Genomic DNA, 19,584 nt, shown 5'->3' with positions numbered 1-19,584 from the left:
CGGCCGTTCTGGTATAGCACTCGACTGGATTAAATCCTTCTTAAAGGACAGGGACATTTTTGTGTCAGTAGGTAACTTTACATCAGAGACCACAGAAATCACATGTGGGGTTCCCCAAGGGTCCATCCTGGGTCCCCTCCTATTCAATATACCCATGGTCCCTCTAACTCAGATAGTAAATAACAACATCAGTTACCATAACTACGCAGACGACACACAGCTCTACATCACCATGTCACCAGGTGACTATGAACCAGTTCAAGCACTGAGTAAATGCTTAGAAGAACTTAATGCAAGGATGTGCCAAAATGTTCTTAAATTGAATAAAAACAAAACTAAAGTAATACATTTTTTGCCAACAGAGGAGTGATCAAGAGTTAGTGCACAGTCTCAGCTATTTCAGCTACTAACCACTTAATCAGGCCCGAAATCTGGGTGTAGTGATGGACTCAGACCTGAACCTCCAAATGCATCTAAAGACATTTACAAAGTCAGCCTTCCATCACCTGAAGAAAATGTATAGAAGTAAAGGACTGATGTCTCAGCAGAATCTTAAAAAACTAATCCATGGGTTTATTTTTAGTCGAATTGATTACTGCAACGATGTTTTCACAGGTCTGCCTAAAACGTGGATCAGACAGCTGCAGCTGATCCAGAACGCTGCTGCCTGCGTCCTCACTAAGACTAAGAAAGTAGAGCACATCACCACAGTTCTAAAGTCCTTACACTGGCTCCCTGTATCTCAGAGAATAGACTTTAAAATACTTCTGTTAGTCTATAAATCCTTAAATGGCTTAGCACCTAAATACATCACAGACTTGTTATCAGTGTATCAACCCTCCAGACCACTCAGGTCTTCTGACTGCAGCCTGCTCTGCATACCTAGAACCAGAACTAAACATGGAGAAGCAGCATTTAGTTCCTATGCTCCGCTTATCTGGAACAAACTTCCAGAAAACTGTAAAAGTGCTGATGGCCTGAGTTTCTTTTAATCAAGATTAAAAACATATTTGTTTAGGATTGCCTTTGACTGTTCTAGTTAAACTGTTTAATGAAACATTATTAGTTTGTAGTCCAACATTAAATCTTTAATATTTCCTTTTAGTTTCCATTTTCCTCCAACTGTTTTTTTTTTTTTTACTTTTATTCTGTTTTTATTTTCCTTTGTTTTAATCATGTAACGCAGTTTGTGCTGTCCTTGTACTGAAACGTGCTATACAAATAAATTTGCCTTGCCTCGTCATCTGAATGAAAATGAAAGGATGCAGAGACTTTGGTTTCTTCAACATGATCCATCCCTATAAGAAAACGTTCAGATTTCCTATACCCTGTTAAACTTGCTTTTCATACCAGGGGGATGCCCTCCCACATCATCACACTTCCTCCAATAAAAGAAGTGCTTGGCTGTTCAACCCACAAGTGTGCTTTCCTTTAAATAGTGCCAGAATTAAAGGGGGGAAAGCAAAGGCAGAAGTGAATGAAACTAACTATCCTTGCTTTTTGAGCATTATTTATACAAATTGGCACTGAAATAATTGGTACTTGATTTATCCGGGTATTAATAGAAAAAAGTGGCAGGGATAAGCGAAAATTAAAATAAATGTTTAGCAGGGCTCTTCTTTTTAAGGGTATTATAGCTCATGTTTGAAAGTGTATTGTCGCTTAGGATAAGAGACGTCACAACAGGTCAAGAGAGTCATGCTGGGATGTTTAAAGTTGACAGCGAGGGTGCTAATGAACTGCTTCAGGAGGTAGAGGATGCTGATGAACGTCGTGAAAGCTTTTGTGTTATATTTCTGTGTCAGCTTCAGCTCAAAGAACAGACAAAAGCTTTAATCTCCTACCTCTTTAGTTTTATCCATGGCCTTTAAAATGGCCACGTTCAGCTTTTCCAGTGCAGACAAGACGTTGACATATTCCCCCAGATGAGGAGAGAAGTACGCTGTGGGACACAAACTCCAATTAGGCTTTCAGCAGCATTCACAACAGGAGCTAAATACGTCAGCACTGATTGCAAGTAGTGGTTGACCACTGCTGGTCATCAGTGAAGAGCAGTTAAAGCCATGAAATGTTAACTACAAATAAAATGATATACTAGGTGTTATGAGAAAGTCAGGAGAAATCATTACCTGAGAGCTTGTCTATGTCCAGGTTGCTGTGGGAAGATCAGGAGACAAAACTCAAAAGCCTGAAATACTTTTCGCAAGTTCTGTTTTCAGTGTAATGAAGATCATGTGAGAAAAACATGAAATTTGGCCAAAAATTAAACATAGGTTCCAATTCTGCTGGTAGCTTCTCAGGTTAGCATGTTGGTTTGGTCACAATAGCTGAGTTATAGGGAGCAGTGGGAGGGGGGTGACTAAATGCAACTTAGATACTGAAATTAGAAAACTTTCCTCTAATCCTCCTTCAAGAGAAAGCTCATTTAATAAAATCTCAGGAAACGCATGTGTTTCATGTACTTAATAATGTCCTTATGATGTTAGAATACACACAAATGATCATTAAGCGGAATTCATTAAAAAAAGAAAGAGATTTATTCAATATCCCAGAAATGTCTTGGACGATTTTTGGACGTTTTTCAATGGTACCTTCGAAATAAATTAGTATTCAGTGTTATTTGTAATTATTTGATACACTAAAAACTAGAAGCTGCAGTTGTTTGTTCAATTTCACTGAGAAGGATTACCTGGAGTTAATATATATATATATATATATATATATATATATATATATATATATATATATATATATATATTTTTTTTTTTTTTTTTAAAAGCCACAATATTGATGCACAACTACCTCAAATACATTTCTTTTACTAATGCATTTATTACGGTGGCCGACAGGTGCAAATGCGCAGCAGGTGCAAATGCGCAGCAGGTGCAAATGCGCAGCAAAAGAGAAAACATGCAAACAAAAAAAAGACACGCGCACAAATTAAATGCAGCAAACAAAAAGCAAATAAAATGCAGCAAACAAAAAAGAAGACACCCCCGAATGAAATGCAGCAAACAAATAGTGTTGAAAACGGAGGTGCGGTCCGTGTACCTTCAGGCAATTAGATTTTTTTCCAAAACAAAGCCGTTTTTCCGTTTTTGTCAACACAATTTAGAAACGGAAAACCAGAAAAACTTAATGAAAAAAAAACGGAGGGGCAACTTGTCACATGGTGACAATCTCCATTAGATCGCTTATAACTCTGCACAGGAATAAGATATGAAAAATACCAGAATACAAAATATATACCTGAGACTTTGCTCTTTCATCTGGTACATATGTTTTTTATATATGGTGTTTTGATTCCAATATTTATGTATGAGTGTAAAAAGTGCCCCGGTCTCCCCTATTTGTTTTTGTTGTTGGTGAAGATAAATCAATTAAATCAATAAAAACAACTTTGTTTCTCTGTTAGCTTCAACAATATATACTGTTCACTAAAAATAAGACACGTATAGACAGTAATCATATGTGAAGGTGGGTTTTGCTTGATGAGAAAAATCTTCAAATAATGCTTCCATATTTTTGTATTCAGCATTTGATCAGCCTTTGTGTTTCATGTTCCACCAATAAAACACACAATAATGTAATAAAGCTCATGTATCTACAATAAACTATCATGTTGCGACGTAAAAAGGTCCTCTTTTTATTCAAAAGAAATCTCTCCGCTTCATTTTTTTTCTTCAGACTTGCATTATGTTACGTGTACATCTAGGCTTTTATTTTGAAATATTTTCCTGCACTTCCGGGCCAGCCGTGAAAGCGTCTTCGTCTTTCAATCTTAAAAAGAAAATGGAAAAAAGAATTGGCGAAATCGAAAAACGGGCCGTTTTTTTTCATTAAGTTTTTCTGGTTTTCCGTTTCTAAATTGTGTTGACAAAAACGGAAAAACGGCTTTGTTTTGGAAAAAAATCGAATTGCCTGAAAGTACACGGACCGCACTTCCGTTTTCAACACTTTTTGTTTGCTGCATTTCATTCGGGGGTGTCTTCTTTTTTGTTTGCTGCATTTTATTTGTTTGCGTCTCTCTTTTTGTTTGCTGCATTTCATTCGGGGGTGTCTTCTTTTTTGTTTGCTGCATTTTATTTGCTTTTTGTTTGCCGCATTTAATTTGTGCGCGTGTCTTTTTTTTTGTTTGCATGTTTTCTCTTTTGCTGCGCATTTGCACCTGTCGGCCACCGTAATTTATACTTCTGTATATCACAACAAAGACTGAACTCCACAGTCACAGGACATCAAGAGCATAGATCAATGTACTGCTGCCCCTCCTCCACCAGTTTCTGTGCACTGCCTGACAGCTGGCTTTCTACCTACAATAAAGACAAATTTAGCTGCTTGGAAATATTTTAGGTGAACAGACACATGAAGTCCTGGTGTGGCAACTAAAGGAGGGCCATCCAATACTCTTCATAAGAACGAAGTCTTACCACTAGATTGGCAACGACCAGGATGTTTGTTAAGCAAATAATTAGCCACTTAACATCATCTTTTTATACCAGTGTTACTTAAAAAAAAAGAGCAGAGCCACAAAAAAGTGGAATATTCTGCGTAAAAAGCACCTTAGACATTACGACTAAAATTAGCCGGTGTGTAATTAATATTTTTTGCTTTTACTCTATGTATCAAAAACATAATAACTATTAATACATAGTATAGATCACATCATGATGGTTGTTAAATTAAATACTATATTAGCATCGGTAGAAACAATTGTTGCTTTTCTGTTCTATGAAAAAACAAATTCTATTTCAATTTATGTAACAGCTTTGAAATTGTGTTATTTTTACCCAGGGTTATTGTGAGAATCTCATACCGGCCCAGGCTCCAGATTATTATAAAATCCTAGGGATTTGTGTTCAAAAAGTGCTTTGTTGAGAGAAGGTCTGTCTAGCGCTTCCTATTTAGCTGCTCATGTGTATTTTGAGCATTTCTGCCAAAGTAATGAGGTGCACTTTGGGTCGTTTTATGCTGACAGCCACTGCAGCTCCTATTAGTGGCACTATGACTCCTGGCATACGTCAGGATTTCTGTTTCAGCTGTGCTTAAAATCCCTTTTCTCAGTCTATACTCCATTTTTCTACAGCCTCACATCTAATTTTTCATAAAGTTTATTAACTCTTTTTCATGTGCCACCAACATCTAATGGACAGCAGGCTAGCCTAGTTATTTCACCCACGAAATGTAGAATAAGAATCAAAGGAGTCCTCTGCTGTGTTTGTTGTAATGAGCACATATCCTTATTCTGAATATCTTAGTTTTTCCACACAACATCTACTTTGGGGGTTTCGTTAACGAATCGTAAGAGAAAAGCAGTGATTGTGACCTGTTGCACTTGTGTGCTGCAAACAGTTGGATAGATTCTTGCACAGCCGGAGCAATAAATTGCCTCATCTTCTGCGTTTTTTCTTATCGACGACAGAGAAGGAAACTGGGGCATACATTGTAAGGCAACAGCCTGATATTTTTATTTTTTTGCATTCTTCTCACTGCATTTTAAATAGATATCCTTGCTTCTAAACCAGACTATAGGCTCCTTGTGGATATTCCTTGTTAATGCGAAGAATATGAGTCTTGCTGCCTGGCAGCAGAAGCGCAGGAGGTGCTGCAGAAAGCAGAGGAGTTGGAGGAGATCCAAAAAGAGAGTTAGAGGAGCTTACTCTGTCTGCTGCCTGTCGATGGAGTAATACAGCTCCTGCATCTGTTCGTCGGTGAGAACGCCGTCAGTGAAGTAGGACTGGAATTCCTCCATGGACAGCTTCCCATCGTCTGCAAGGAGACCAAACCAGCGAAACCAGTTATCCTTCGCCGAAGCCAAAACTCATCTCAAGATTGTCCACCACTCTGAGTAATGAAACAATGCCGCTGCAGCTTCACAAACTTACTCGCTTAAAGAAATAATTCATCATTGAGGACTAGCTTGAGAGGAGTAGGCTGAGCTAACAACCAGACGGTCTTTATTATGAATCCTCAGCAGCCTTTTCTCTGCAAGCAGTCACACTTTCTGACACACACGTCTCTGTTAATCCCATCATCTCGTCATTCCTTAGCTTTTCAGAAACCTTTTTGGCTTGAAAGAAAAAAATGTAACATTCAAACTTTGAAGGGCTGAGGACACGATTCAGCTGCGGAGTCCAAAGATTGCATTATGATGAAACATTAGGCCTGAATCTATCTGGAACTGGGAGATTAACCTATAAAAAGAGAAGGCTCTTAGCTAATTCCTCATTATTTCTTGTTCCACATGATGTAGGAGTAAATACAATCTGCTAGATCTCTGACTCATCGTCAAATTCCCTCGGAGGCAGAGCTTTGGTTTGGATTCGCACCCGACAAGACGGCTAAAATACAGAGCAGCTCAGATGGCAACGGTACACAAGTGTTCACTGTTTTTTCGCCGATCAAAGCTGCCGTAGAAACACGGACCTCGGGGCTATACAGACGCCGAGCTTATCTCTCCGAACCAGGCAACCATATTCTTTCCAGAAACCTCGAAAAACACAAATTCAAAAACACTAATTAAAGATGCAGTTCATTCTGACCCGAGGAGAAAAAAAAATTAATAATCGGTGCTGATTACCTGCTGGCTCACCCTTAAGAAATGCAAATCATAGTGATGACTGTGTTGTCTTTTTTTTTTTGCATGTAAAATTATCAAAGGTCTTTTAAAAAATTCAGTTAGGAAGTTTTCTTTTTGGAGGAATAATTTCAGTGATCATGTCTATTCACTGATCAAAAAGGGCAAAGTATTCATGTTTAGAAAATGTAATGGTTTCCTTTCAAGTTGTGAAATCAATGACAAAAAGAGACTGATAGCTTTAGATAACTGCCTGCGTAAAGATATTTTTTACAAAGATAGCACTGACTTCAGAACAGCCTCGCATTTTAATGCGTTCATTTTACATAAATGCAGGGAAACTCAATGGAAAGAAACTATATAAGATGCCTTTACGTCACTGTTGAAAGATGATGATCAATCATTGCAAAACTTTTTGAAAAATAATTTGACCAGTATCCTGTACAATCGAGTGAAAAACAACCATAATTTTGCGAAAACACACAAAAAAAAAATAGCTGCAATAACCTGGTTGGTTAAGCATGCACACCATAAACAAACATATCAGCAATCAGCTATCTTTAGCTCACATCTGCCAACAGGTACAGAAGATCTGTTGGCCCACAAAAGACTTCAACTGTCCCAAAAACAAAAAATCTCCCAACACTAGGCAGACGATAGAAAAAATCTGATCAAACCGTACTATGATTTTAAGTCGAAAAACTCCAAACGGTACGTTTGCTGTAAAACAAAGAAATATCTTATCTAAAGCGAGACATGGTGGTGTTAGCATCATGATCTGGGGTTATTTTTCTTCAGGTGGAACTTGAGTTTTTTTTATCAAATTGGATGAAACTGTGAAAAGCCCTTGTCAGTTTTGGCCTAAAACCAGGCCTCTGCTAGAAAGCTGAAGACTGAGAGAGAGATTTTCCAGCATCACAGTAAGTCTAAGAATCCATCCAACTCAACAAAAGGTCTTGTTGTAATCAGAAATAATAACAAGATATAGTCTTTTATCAGAGGTGTGTATTGTTCACGCTAAAATGAGCTAAATCTGTCCTACTCAGAGACACTGCAGACAGTAAACCAATGATTCTACAGAGAGAATCAGGTGTTATTGGCTCCTTACAGACTACTGTAAGATTTCACAGCATAAAAACCTGTTATTTTAACAAGCGTTTGGGCAGATTTTCAACTTAATTCAATTAAACCTTTTTTTTTTTTTTTGCTATAGCAACAATTCACAGCACATGTCATCTCAAGGCACTTTACAGAGTCGATTCTATCCAATCATACAGACAGATTGGTTAAAAGGTTTCTATCTAAGGAAACCCATCAGATTGCATCAAGTCATTGTCTCGCAGCATTCACTCCTCCTGAAAGAGCGTCTAGCCACAGTGGACAGTCGCCTGCATTGTTGTTGACTTTGCAGCAATCCCTCATACTGAGCATGCTTGTAGCGACAGAGGAGAGGAAAACTCCCCTTTAACAGGAAAACCTCCAGCAGAAGCAGCCTCAGTGTGAACGCTCATCTGCCTCGACCGACCGGGGGTTTGAGAAGACAGAGCAGAGACACAACAAGATCCCAGAAGCACTGATCCAGGTATACCTTCTGTGTTAGAGAGGAGAATGGCAGAATATCTCTATGGGTCTAGGAAAGAATTGTGTTTTATTCACATCTCATCCACTCTTTTAACTAGTTTTAATATACTGGTATACATTGCTCTTCAGAACGTGCAGAAAATAATAAGTCAATGTCATCAATCATCCGTCAGACTGGGAGATTTAATTTTTCAAATAATATGCAGATGTTGCTGCGGCTAATCGCAGGGAGCTTTGCACCAACAAGTCTTTGGGGAAATTAAAAGTGTTGTCTGCAGCAGACGCAAAGGTAGACTGCTTAGCTGCCTCACATCACCCTCAGTAAACCTGCAGCCCAAAGGGTGGCCTGACTGAAAAGCTCTTTCTGCTCATTTTCCAGGAACTTTCGCACCCCCCCCCCCCGCCCCCCTCCCTTAGGCAAGGGTATAAAGCTGCAACAAAGGCAGCACTTATGATTCATAACGCACACCAGCAAGTGAAGAAGTCTAAGGTTTTAAAACAAATGATAGGCAGCCTCTAAGTGTGATCATCAATTACTTTTTAGGAGCTCACAATCAGAGAAATTATGCGTCTATTTAAGTGTGTGCTACTATATGCAATAATAATGAATTCACCTCTTCTAAAAAACTAACTTAAATGGTTTGAAATTGTATCTTTAGTTAAGAAGCTTTCACACACACAGACAGACTTCAAAGAAGAGAAGGAACTGACAAGCTTCTGCAGCACCGCGCGTTCCCGCAAAGCTAATAGACGTTGAATATAATATGCACATTCTGCCCTGCTTAGCAGAATACAAGAAGTGATGTTTTAATGGTGATACATAAAAAAAAATAATAAAAAAAATCAGCAGGCAGGGTAAAACAAACAACAGCAGAGTGGAGCTACTTGAGCACACTTGCAGTTTCAGCTCCTCACAGCTGAAACCCCACGTGCCCTACTAATTTATGGTAATCTAATACCTCAAACATTTAGCCAAAGGGGATTAAGAAGAACAGGAATTGCTCTATCTAATCGGCTGCCATCTGGAGCTGCAGCGTTTCTGCACATCGCCGCATCCTGTGAGGATTTTCTTCTAACGCCTGAAACCTTCTCGCCGAAACACAGCTTTCACTGACGGCATCAGGAGCCGCAAACTCAGACCTCACAGCCGTTGGCTAAGAAATAAAAAAATTACTTTACGCGCTACGAATCGAATCGCAGCCATCATCGCTATTTCAGCGGGTGCACTGCTGTAATTAGAAAGGATTGATAGAAGACAATACTTGCTTGTTCAGTAATGTTTGGTCAGCTATGTTTCTGCTGGCTTGTTATGTATATGGCCCCATTGGGTGGATTTCCACCGTCTTTTATGCTCACACCTGACGTGGATCTTGGATTTTAAAGCTCAAGGAGAACGCTGTGATAACTGAGAAGAAACAGAGATGAAAAGAAGAAAAAAAAACACTGTTGCAATATTTTACATTCGCATCGCAACGCCATGTTTTCCTAATATCATGCCAACCTTCCTTTAGGGTTACCCCTAGAAGAAAGTTTTAGTTATGAAATGTATGCCGTATTTTATGAAGACATCTGAGAACATTTCCTGCCGTCTCCTTCTTTAGAGTCATTTTATTTCCAAGCCTAATAGTCGACATGCCTGTTTTTCACCCATGTTTTTGTTTTCCTTGTATGGCAAGTCGGAGCTAGGCTGTCAAAATGAATCATAATATCACTCCTTGCGCTTGTCTTGTTGTAATATCTCTCTGCAGAGCTCAGCGCCCCGTGAAAGTCGAGACACCCAGGAAAAAAGACTAATTACTGTGCAAGCTCAGTGAGCGAAAGCTTTCTGTACGTTTGATGTTGCAGAAATCATACGGTTCACTTTTGCTTTTGAAAACCACAGTAAAGGCTGTGAGGAGTATTGATATGGTAGCCAGTCGTTATTATATTATAAATGCATGGGACTCCAGGCGTGTTATGGCAGCCTGCACAGAAGCTACTGACTAGAAAGGCTATTACTTTCTTTTTCTGCCATTGGATGCAAGGATCATTGAGTTTAAAGAGAGGAGACACAAACTGAACTCTGCTGCAAACTGATGATAATAAACCCAAACTTGCAGAAACAGTCTTTTTTTAAAAAAGAGGGTGAAAAATATTAGCTTGGTATGAGTGCTGAGGAGCAGAAATAGTCTTTAATAAACACGCTCGGTTTACTAAAACTGAAATGTTTCAGCCACAGAGAGCAGCAACGTAAGAATCCACTCCATCCAAAGAAAGAAGAAATCCAACCTTCTGTTTCACTTTTATCTTCTATAAAAGCCCAGGTGGTTAAAAAGAAGAAGAAGAAGAAGAAGAAGAAGAAGCGTCTTTTATTTTCTTCATCAATAATTCACAAGCGAGAAAGTTTTCTTCCAACTCCGAATCACCAAAAGACGAGCCCCAGACGAGACGAGCCGCCCGCTCATTGCGGCACACGTTGCATCATTAATCGGGATCTTATGCAACACGTTCAGCGTTCCTCCGGAGGAAAGCGCGCAGAGTTCGTAGCTGCTTTACAAGCATATAATCACTCGCCTCCTTTCTGCATTTTACGTCGCGTTACAAGGGGGATGTGGCGCATGAATAAGAAATTAAGAGGAAAACATTTTGCCGTTTGTCAGCGCCGCTTTTTATGCAGCGCTAAACGTGTTGTGTTTTCCTGTGAGGAGGAGAGGTCTCTTTGAAGTAAAGAAGTAATGCTCTAACAAATCGTTCTATTCAAAGAATGAGATGCAAAACAGGAAAACCGTCCCAGGTGAGTTGGATTAGGAGTTAAAAATTCAGCTGGGACCTCAAAAAGTGTGCATTAACATTCATGACCCTTTGGATTTGCATACCGCTCTCAGGCTCTTATTTGCTCTATCGGTATTTCTACAGCGCCTGGCAAAAGTATTCACATGCCTCGCCTGTTCACCGACACAAATTATTGCTTTGTTGGAGCGAAAAGGTAAAAGGTTTTCAAAGTTTCTTACAAATAAAAACCTTAAAAACCTGTGCACATGTGCTTGGCCCTCTTTACACCACACAGTGAAACATGGTGGTGGCAGCATCATTCTGGGGGAAGGATTTTCTTTAGCGGGTCAGAGGCGGAGGAAAGACAGATGCGGCTAACTGCGGGGCGACCCTGGAAGGAAACATTACGGTGGCTGCAAAAAGATTTCCCACTGGGACAGAGATTCATCTTCTAGCAGGACAACGAACCTAAACGTGCCGAGGTCCGTCACCGCGTTGAAAACCTCGTGTTGTTTTCCCGTCCACTTCAGACTTATGCACTCCTTTAAGTTTCTCTATTACATGAATGCAAAATAAACTACAAGTTCAAAGATGAATGCTTTTGCAAAGCACTATGCATTGCGGTTGCTCCTGGCGGGGCACCGCAATGAGCATCGCCTCCAAGGTGAACTGCTGGGGCTTATCCTGTCACATCCAGTCACATCAAAAAAAAGTGAAAAAGATGCAGCCCAGAGCAACAGAAGGCTTTCTGAGGGCGTATACCACAGAAACAAAAGGCTTCCCTTGTGAACATCGCTACTCCACAGAGTTTAGTGAGCAGACAAATTTTAATATAAAGAACTCTCTTTGCCGTTCAATGCAGTAAGATGAGGACTCACCATTTTTGTCCGCCCGACGAAAGATCTGCAACAGAGATAAAAAGAATGATTAAGAACTTTGAGTTATAAAGTATCAAAAACCTATATACTACAGAAATAGCAGGAGTGTACTTAAACAGAGGCTTAAAAAATGACAGATGTTGTCCAATGACTACAGACCACAAACTTTTAAAAAATTCAGCAAAACATTTTTTTTGTAATAGACCAACAATCTTATACCCCTAAATAAAACCCTGTTGCCTTCAAACGTCACCAAATCTGTAAATAGATCCCTCTTGAGCAGTTTAAGCTCAGTGTAAATCCAGTGGTTCAGTGAAAGCAACAGTCCCAGCTCTGGTAGGAGGATCCATTGATGTGGCAACCATTAGCCATGCACTCCACAGAGCAGGCCTTTTGTGCAAGAGCAGCAAGAAGAAAGTCTTTGTTCAAAGAAAGTCAAATGAGAGCAAAATCGTTTTTGGCCAACATGCAAAATCACTTTCTGTAGCAGAAAACTAACAATTCACATCCACCCCAAAGGGCAACATCCGGTGGCAGCATCGTGCTGTGGGGAGGATTTTTCGTGTATTCTTGAAAGGAAACCTGTAAGGGGCAGCAAAGGATTTGAGACTGAGGTGCAGGTTCACCTTCCAGTAGGAAAACAGACCCATACATACAGCCTCATCTGCAATGAAGGATTTATTCTGGTGTCACGGTGGTCCAGTCAAAGTCCAGAACTAAATCCAATTGAGAATCAGTGATAAGACTTGAAAACTCAGGTTCTCAGATGATTTTGATATAATCTGACTGAGCATGAGCTATTTTGCAAAAATAGGCAAAAAGGCTGCGGAAAGACCTTTTGCTAGCTGCAGCAAAGAATGAATCAATTGGGTAATACAAAACAAGATAAACCATCATATAAAACCTGTAAATTTTCAGATTGTAACATGATAATGTGAAGCAAAGCAATGGTATAAATACTCATGCAAGCCACTGTATCATAGATGCCTGTACACCACACAGATCATAAGTCAATCTGAATGAGTCATTTTGGTTCATTTTCTTTCTCCAAAGTAGGAGCACAGAGGAGCTCCAAAAGAAGTTCTTCATCTCCTTTATTAAGGGAGATGTCATAGGAAACGAAAACCTGACATTTTTCTACAACACAGAGCTTCAAACAGACATCTTCTGCTTTCTTGTCTCTTCCGACACGAAAAATGTTCCCACTGCTTCAAAAATGTCTCCGGAGAGCTGTGATCAGCCAGTTCAAAAGTGACAGTCCTTTATGTTCATTAAATCCTGCCATGAACATGGCCGGAAAAGTCGTCCTTCACATCTCAGGACGCAGAATCTAAATGTGTTTTCAGCTCGTGACGTGTGTTGTGAGGCGAGAGATCAAAGGGGCTGTTTATTTCCAGCCTTTCCTCTCCGCTCAGTGACTCTGAGTTACCCAGAACACATCAGCGGCCGCTTGATTCATTTTACCACCAAGGGAAGTCTTCAAAAAGCTGTCACCCTTTAAATTTTATCAGTTTGACGGCATCAATTTCTTCTGCTTATTTCCAGTTTTGAACAGCAGCAATGCCTGAAACCTCGACTAAACATGACAAATATTGTATAATCGGCAAAGTGTGGTTCCAAAGTAATAGTAAGCAACGTCCTTTAGAAACAAATGTTTAAAAAAAACTGCTAATTTTGGTGGTTTAATGCAACATCAGCAGAGAATTTCCCAATGTTAATAATAAATGTAAATGTATTAAATCTTTTGGCATTAGGGAGCTCACTGTTACAGAACTGCAGACAGGAATCACATCAAGTCTCCATAACAAGCATTTATGCCAGTAATTGTGAGAATTGAATTATTTCAAACATTTTACACCTCTCCCTTACATTACATGACTGTACCAAATTATTTTCACGTCTGTCCTGCACAGAGCTGAAGCCTGACATTCTTCAAATGTCATAATGTCTTTAGTTAAAGCTTTTAAACATCCGCCTGCAACGACGTAACGGAAAAGGTTACTCATGAGGATTCAACATGACTCGGTCCTTAAATGTTATTTCGCTATTTATATACCTTCATGGACATTTTAAGTGAGCTACTGAGCCCAAAGAAACAGATAAAACTTATAAATATGTCATCCCATTTGAAATGCACCGGCAGTATAATGATGAAAAGAAACGAGCTAAACGGAAAATTCATGAGACGTGCCGAGCTCAAACAGAGGGACCTGTGACTGATGTGAGACGTTTGATTACAAAAACATTCATTATTCATACTTTTATTTCTCATAGTTGAAATATTATCCAGATAAACACCTATTAAAAAGGAATGTGTCTGCAGTTTAAACTGCGAAAGCGCTGGATTTTTACTGCAGGGTGTGATCAACCGGTCCAAAGCAGAACATATGGTCAGCTGTTCAAGGACTTTTATAACCTGGCCAGGCAGACTGATAATGTGCAGCACTCTACGTTCTCATGTGTTTGTGAAGGCACAGATACCGCAAATTCATCTTGCAGGCAAGGTTAGGATTTTTAGTGAATGAAACCATGAATGTGATATGTAGTGTTAAAAGCTGTATTGATTTGATCTTATTTCTGGCTAATGCTTGGCCCTTTATTTGGGATGCACCCCACAACTCTGACCTCAACAAGATGAGACCCATTGCTGAATGAACACTAAACCAAGTCCTGTTCCCGGTTCGCCAAAAGCCATGCAGCAGACACTGTCACACACAGGAGACACTTGTGGAAGATGTTTACCAGAACAGAACCTTTGGCCGACATGCAGAATGCTGCGGCTGCGCCTCGAGCTCACCATCCCCACTAGGGGTGGGCAAAATAATCGTCATGACGATGCATCGCGATTCTAATTTTCGCGATCTACTGCATCGATTCTTGACGCCAAGTATCGATTATTAATTTAAAAAAAAATAATAAATAAAATTGCATGAATGGTTGGCGAACATCAGCCAAAAACAAGTGGAATACAACTTCATTGGTTTAAAGGACCAGTGAGGCCATGTAAAAGGCACTGATTATCCTTATTTTGTTCCAAAAAAAAAAGTAAAAAACAAAGCAACTGGACTTGTTTTCCGTTGTTGAAGACGTCCTTATTTTTTTATTTTAAGTTTTATAAATCCTAAGCACTTTTTGTCAGTGTGTCCAGTCCAATAATAATAATATTTGTGTCCAGTAACAGTAATATGTGTTTTCATGGCAATACCTCCAAAAGTCATTTCAATAAATTCAGCTATAGATGAATTCAGTTTCTTTCAGTTATGTATCAATTGAAGACACTATCCATACACAGCCAGTCAGCCACTGGTAATGGCTGTAATTTTTTCTAACAGTGTTCAGTGAAAATATCGCAATGCATCGCGATACATCGCAATAATTCAAGTATCGTGATGCATCGTGATAGAATCGGATAGTGGCATGTGAATCGTGATTCAAATCGAATCGTGACTTCTTTGGCAATACCCACCCCTAATCCCCACATAGGAACACGGTGGCGGCAGCATCGTGTTTCCTCAGCAGGGACAGGAGACATAAGCTGCGCTGCCATTACAAACGTGCACAAAACGTTGTTGATATTCTGCTAACATTGAGAGAGAAAAAAAAACACAATTTTGCTATTGCAGTGTTTCCATTAGATCCATCCATCCATCCATTTTCTGATCCACTTTATCCCTCACGGGGTCGCGGGGTGCTGGTGCCTATCTCCAGTGTTCTGTTTCCATTAAATAAGAAATGAAATTAAAATCACAGGTGAATAGGTTTGTTCACTAAAAAATGCACTAAAAAACATGGCGGCAACAGATGGAAACACTTGCATGAGGTATTCCCATTTCAGCCACCTCGCCTTCAACCATCAGAGGAGACATCAGATGCAAAACCACCTCATTCTAGCACAAAAAAACTGAGTTTTTTTTCCAAAATTGTTGTTTCCTATTAAGCATTAAGCATTTCCATAATTGCAGTTTGTGCCTTTTGATGGTCAATGGAAACACAGCCACAGTCAGAGGTGATGGGTAGATGACTGGAGCTAAATAAAGAACAAGTGAAAGAAGACCTATGATCACATGTGCTGCTAATCAAATCTGACCGGGGTTGAGCGATGTTGCAAAGACGAAGATGCACAGATTCCAGTCTGCGTGACTCTACAAAGTGTTCACTTAGGAGGCCTAATTACAACTGCGTGACGCCACCCTTTGCAGATTTAAAATCTGTGAGAGAAAAAACATTGAAAAGCACCATTATGTGCTACTTTGCTTTTGTCATGAAGCACACTGAAGAGTGCATTTGTAACGTGACAAAACGTGAGAAAGGCTCGAGGTGTGCGCATACTTATGCGAAGAACTGACATTTTATCATTTTGCACATTTTTTAGCAAACCCACGAAACACGTTCACAAAAACCAACAGAAGTCCACTGATTGCATCTTTCTCATTCTAATCAAATGTAATCACAGCGAGAGGGCACAGCCGCGGCAATCACCTACTGAAAATGTGGTTCTCTGACAGATTCGGGCTACAGCTTGCAGAGGAGCCCTCTCCCTCCTGTGGACTGACAGGCCGCTATGATGGCGTTTGGGTGGAGGCAGGAAGAACTATCACTGTCAGATCAACCCACAGAAGCTGCGAGGCCGTATCCCACCCAAGACAGCTGACAGATAAGCCAACTGGGACAAGTGAACACAAGCAGGAGAAGAAAACCTGGGAGGAAGATTCACTGGACCGTTTTACTCCTGATTCCAGGGATATCGGGGAGGTGAATCGACTTGAAACTGTAATCCTGAAGACCTTCAACAATTAGATAGTGGTTGCTTTGTTGGATTTAGTTATTTGTTATTGTGGTAAATTGCATAGTAAAACACCAAATGCTGAGGCAAAGCATTGTCTAAAAAGCCAAAACGGCTTTTCTCAAGGATGTAAAAAGGATTTATACCACCGTGTTAGTAAAGCTAATCCATGAGGGAAATTCAAATAAGACAAATAACAGGTCTTTTAACAAAGAGGTGGAGAAAAAACTCACAAATAGCTTTTTTCTCTCTTTTGAGAGCTCTGCAGAGTCTGGAAACCTCACATCCGTCTCATTCCCCTGAGAAATACTGCAAATAAGTGCGTGTGCGTGCGCGTGCGTGCGCGTGCGTGCGTGCGCGTGCGTGCGCGTGCGTGCGTGCGCGTGCGTGCGTGCATTGAAGTGATTTAATATTGGAAATCTATTCAGTGCTGCTCAATTTCATTATTTTTGGAGTGGGAACATAAAGAAATCAGGACAGCTACATCAAATAGGTCCCCTTCCACTGAGATTATGTGGAAGGATCTGTTAAAAAGAAACAAAAAACAAAAAAAAAAACATTTGCAAGTTAAACTGATGGATGTGGAGGAATGCCAGGCTATCGGAGAGAGAGAGCGTATCCAATAAACATTTAAACCAAATGCACCTTCACTGCAGACTGATTTCCACTTGATTCGCAATAATCTACCTTGAGGGAACTGAATTACATTTACTGCAAGTAAGCACTTGGGAAGTCTACAGATAGGAAAAGATGCTGATGATAGAGACTTTTCTGGTACGGCATGTACACCACGAGTAGAAAGTTTGAACTCACCTTCTCGTTCAATGGTTTGTCTTTTATTACCGCTGGGAAAAACCATTTCAGGTGACTAACCTCATGAAACTTATCGAGAGAAGGCCAAGAATGATCAAAGTAGTAATCAAAACGGGCGGGGGGTGGGCAAATAAACAAGATGGTCTAAGTTTTTTTTTTGTTTGTTTTTTTAAATGTGTTTGATACATAATTCTGTATACTTTTGAGTCACTGTCTTCACTATGTATCTGCAATGTATGAAGTCATAAAAATAAGGAATGGCTATTGAACGAGAAAGCTGAGTCCAAACTTTTGACTGGTAGTGTAAATAAAATAAATGTAATTAAATAAAATTTAATAGTGTTGGAGCCTGGGGAAAAAAAATGTATGGTTGGAATTGATGCTAATTCAAGACCTTTGGCTCTTTTATGGTGCATCCTTTAAGTGAATTAAAATCTAATTAAATTAGATTCAATTAAACAGAAAACAAAAAGGTTGAAGGCTTTAGGCTTATTGTACAGAAATTGAGCTGATAATAGACAGTTGGCTCTTTTGTGGTGCATTCTGCAGATAAACTGAAATGAAATTCAGACACCTGACTTCCACTTTTCCTTTTTACTAATAAGATATGAATTAACTTTAAGGCAAGCTGGCTGTCTGAACATCTGATAGAATGATGCCAAATAAATGGTTGGCTCTAGCACGGTGCATCCCTTTAATAAAATAAAAAAATTAAAGGTTTTAAGGAAAACTGAAATCGCATCTTAAAAGAAGAGGACAATATAATATGACAAGGCATAATGTTTATACCCTAATAAATAATTCAAAACGGATCTGCTCTGTTGGAGCTTTTTTTCTGGGAGATGCCTCATAAAAGCAGATTTTTTTACAGGCACTTTTGGCAGCGCAAAACTATCTTTACGTGGTTCTTATTTTCATACGAACAACCAAAGGAATAACTGCGCTGCAGCGGTTTTGTCTGACTCTGGGTCGGACAGCCTTTTGGCTCTTGAATAATGCGCTCACCTTGCTTGCGTAATAGCGGCGTGAATGGGCCATGGTTTACCCCAGCAAAAAGAGCCATTCATAAAGAGAGGAGTGAAGGACAGCGAGCTGTACGGTGAGAACAGGCGGACGGGAACCGAACACGTTTGACTAAACGAACCAAACATGAGCCCGACGTGAAGCTGCAGCCTCTCTGGGAGACGCGTCTTCGACCCGCGGGAGGAAAACCTTGCGCTTTGGCGTCCGGGACACCTCGGGCTTTACTTACATCTTGGAACAAAGCGACGCCTTGGTTCTGGTTCTGGTTCTGGTTGTGGTCGAGCCCCTGCTGCTTTCTCAAGTGTTCGTGCTTGGCGGACTGGAGACACATGGTGATCAGCTCCGTGCAGGCCAGCATCTTGCTGCTTTATTATGATGGTTCCTGTTGTGGGAATAGGAATAAAAAAAATAGAAAGAAAGCAAAGATTGTCCCCGCTCCCTGCGCGCGTCTGGATGGAGAGCTTGTCCTTGTGACAGAGGATTGTGGGTGATGATGCTGATGGTGATGATGATGCTGCTTGTCCTGTGTGATCCAGTCAGGAAGAGATGGACCCTTCTGCTGCCCTCTGTCTGCCAGTCGATAGCAGAATAAAAAAAAATGAATAAAAAAAAAAAGAAAGAAAAAACTCCGCCTCTCCACACGACATTGATTCAGGAATCCGAGAAACGCACCATCTGCCGGCAAGAATAAACCCAGGTTGTCAAATAAACATTTTATTACCGCCTGAGTGACAGAGGGAGGGGTGAGTTTGACTGAAAAGGTGAAAAACGACGATTTTGTAACGTGGTAGTCACAACATTTTAATGGGAGTTTATTAGAGCAAAAAAAAAGTGAATTTCATGTATGGAACAAAGTGTTCTAGTCAAATGATGGGAGAAAATAAAATAATGGTACTGACCTATGAAGTTCTGCGAGGAGGAAAGCCAATAGCGTCCATCACCCTTCTGTAAAACATGGCGGTGGCTGCATCATGCCCTGGGTATAGTTAGTAGACACATGGAGCTAAACTCAGGACAACCCTGCAGGAAAACCTGCAGAAGACTTGACACTAGGAGGGAGATTCACCTTCTCACATTTAACTTGGCCAGCCCACAAATGTTGCCTTCCTGTAGACCTTGAGGAGTGGCTGGCATATAATCCAACTATGTTGAAGAAAAATGGCTGTTTGAACCATTTAAAC

General features: G+C 40.1%; 1 protein-coding gene across 1 annotated transcript in view; it reads right to left on the bottom strand.

Moving 5' to 3' along the window:
• LOC105933757 (N-terminal EF-hand calcium-binding protein 1) overlaps nucleotides 1-18,986 on the bottom strand; it is a 32,213-nt gene extending 13,227 nt beyond the window's left edge. The window contains exons 1-5 of the mRNA XM_012873427.3: nucleotides 18,633-18,986; nucleotides 11,785-11,809; nucleotides 5,658-5,766; nucleotides 2,130-2,155; nucleotides 1,845-1,942 (exon numbers count right to left, since the gene is read on the bottom strand). Of these exons, the coding sequence (XP_012728881.2) occupies nucleotides 1,845-1,942; nucleotides 2,130-2,155; nucleotides 5,658-5,766; nucleotides 11,785-11,809; nucleotides 18,633-18,761 (387 nt within the window). The 5' untranslated portion in view covers nucleotides 18,762-18,986. The remainder of the gene's footprint in view (nucleotides 1-1,844; nucleotides 1,943-2,129; nucleotides 2,156-5,657; nucleotides 5,767-11,784; nucleotides 11,810-18,632) is intronic.
• Nucleotides 18,987-19,584: the final 598 nt, after the last annotated feature.

This window comes from Fundulus heteroclitus, chromosome 1, assembly GCF_011125445.2.
Source record: "Fundulus heteroclitus isolate FHET01 chromosome 1, MU-UCD_Fhet_4.1, whole genome shotgun sequence".
Lineage (NCBI taxonomy): Eukaryota > Metazoa > Chordata > Actinopteri > Cyprinodontiformes > Fundulidae > Fundulus > Fundulus heteroclitus.
This window is presented reverse-complemented; position numbering and strand designations above follow the sequence as displayed.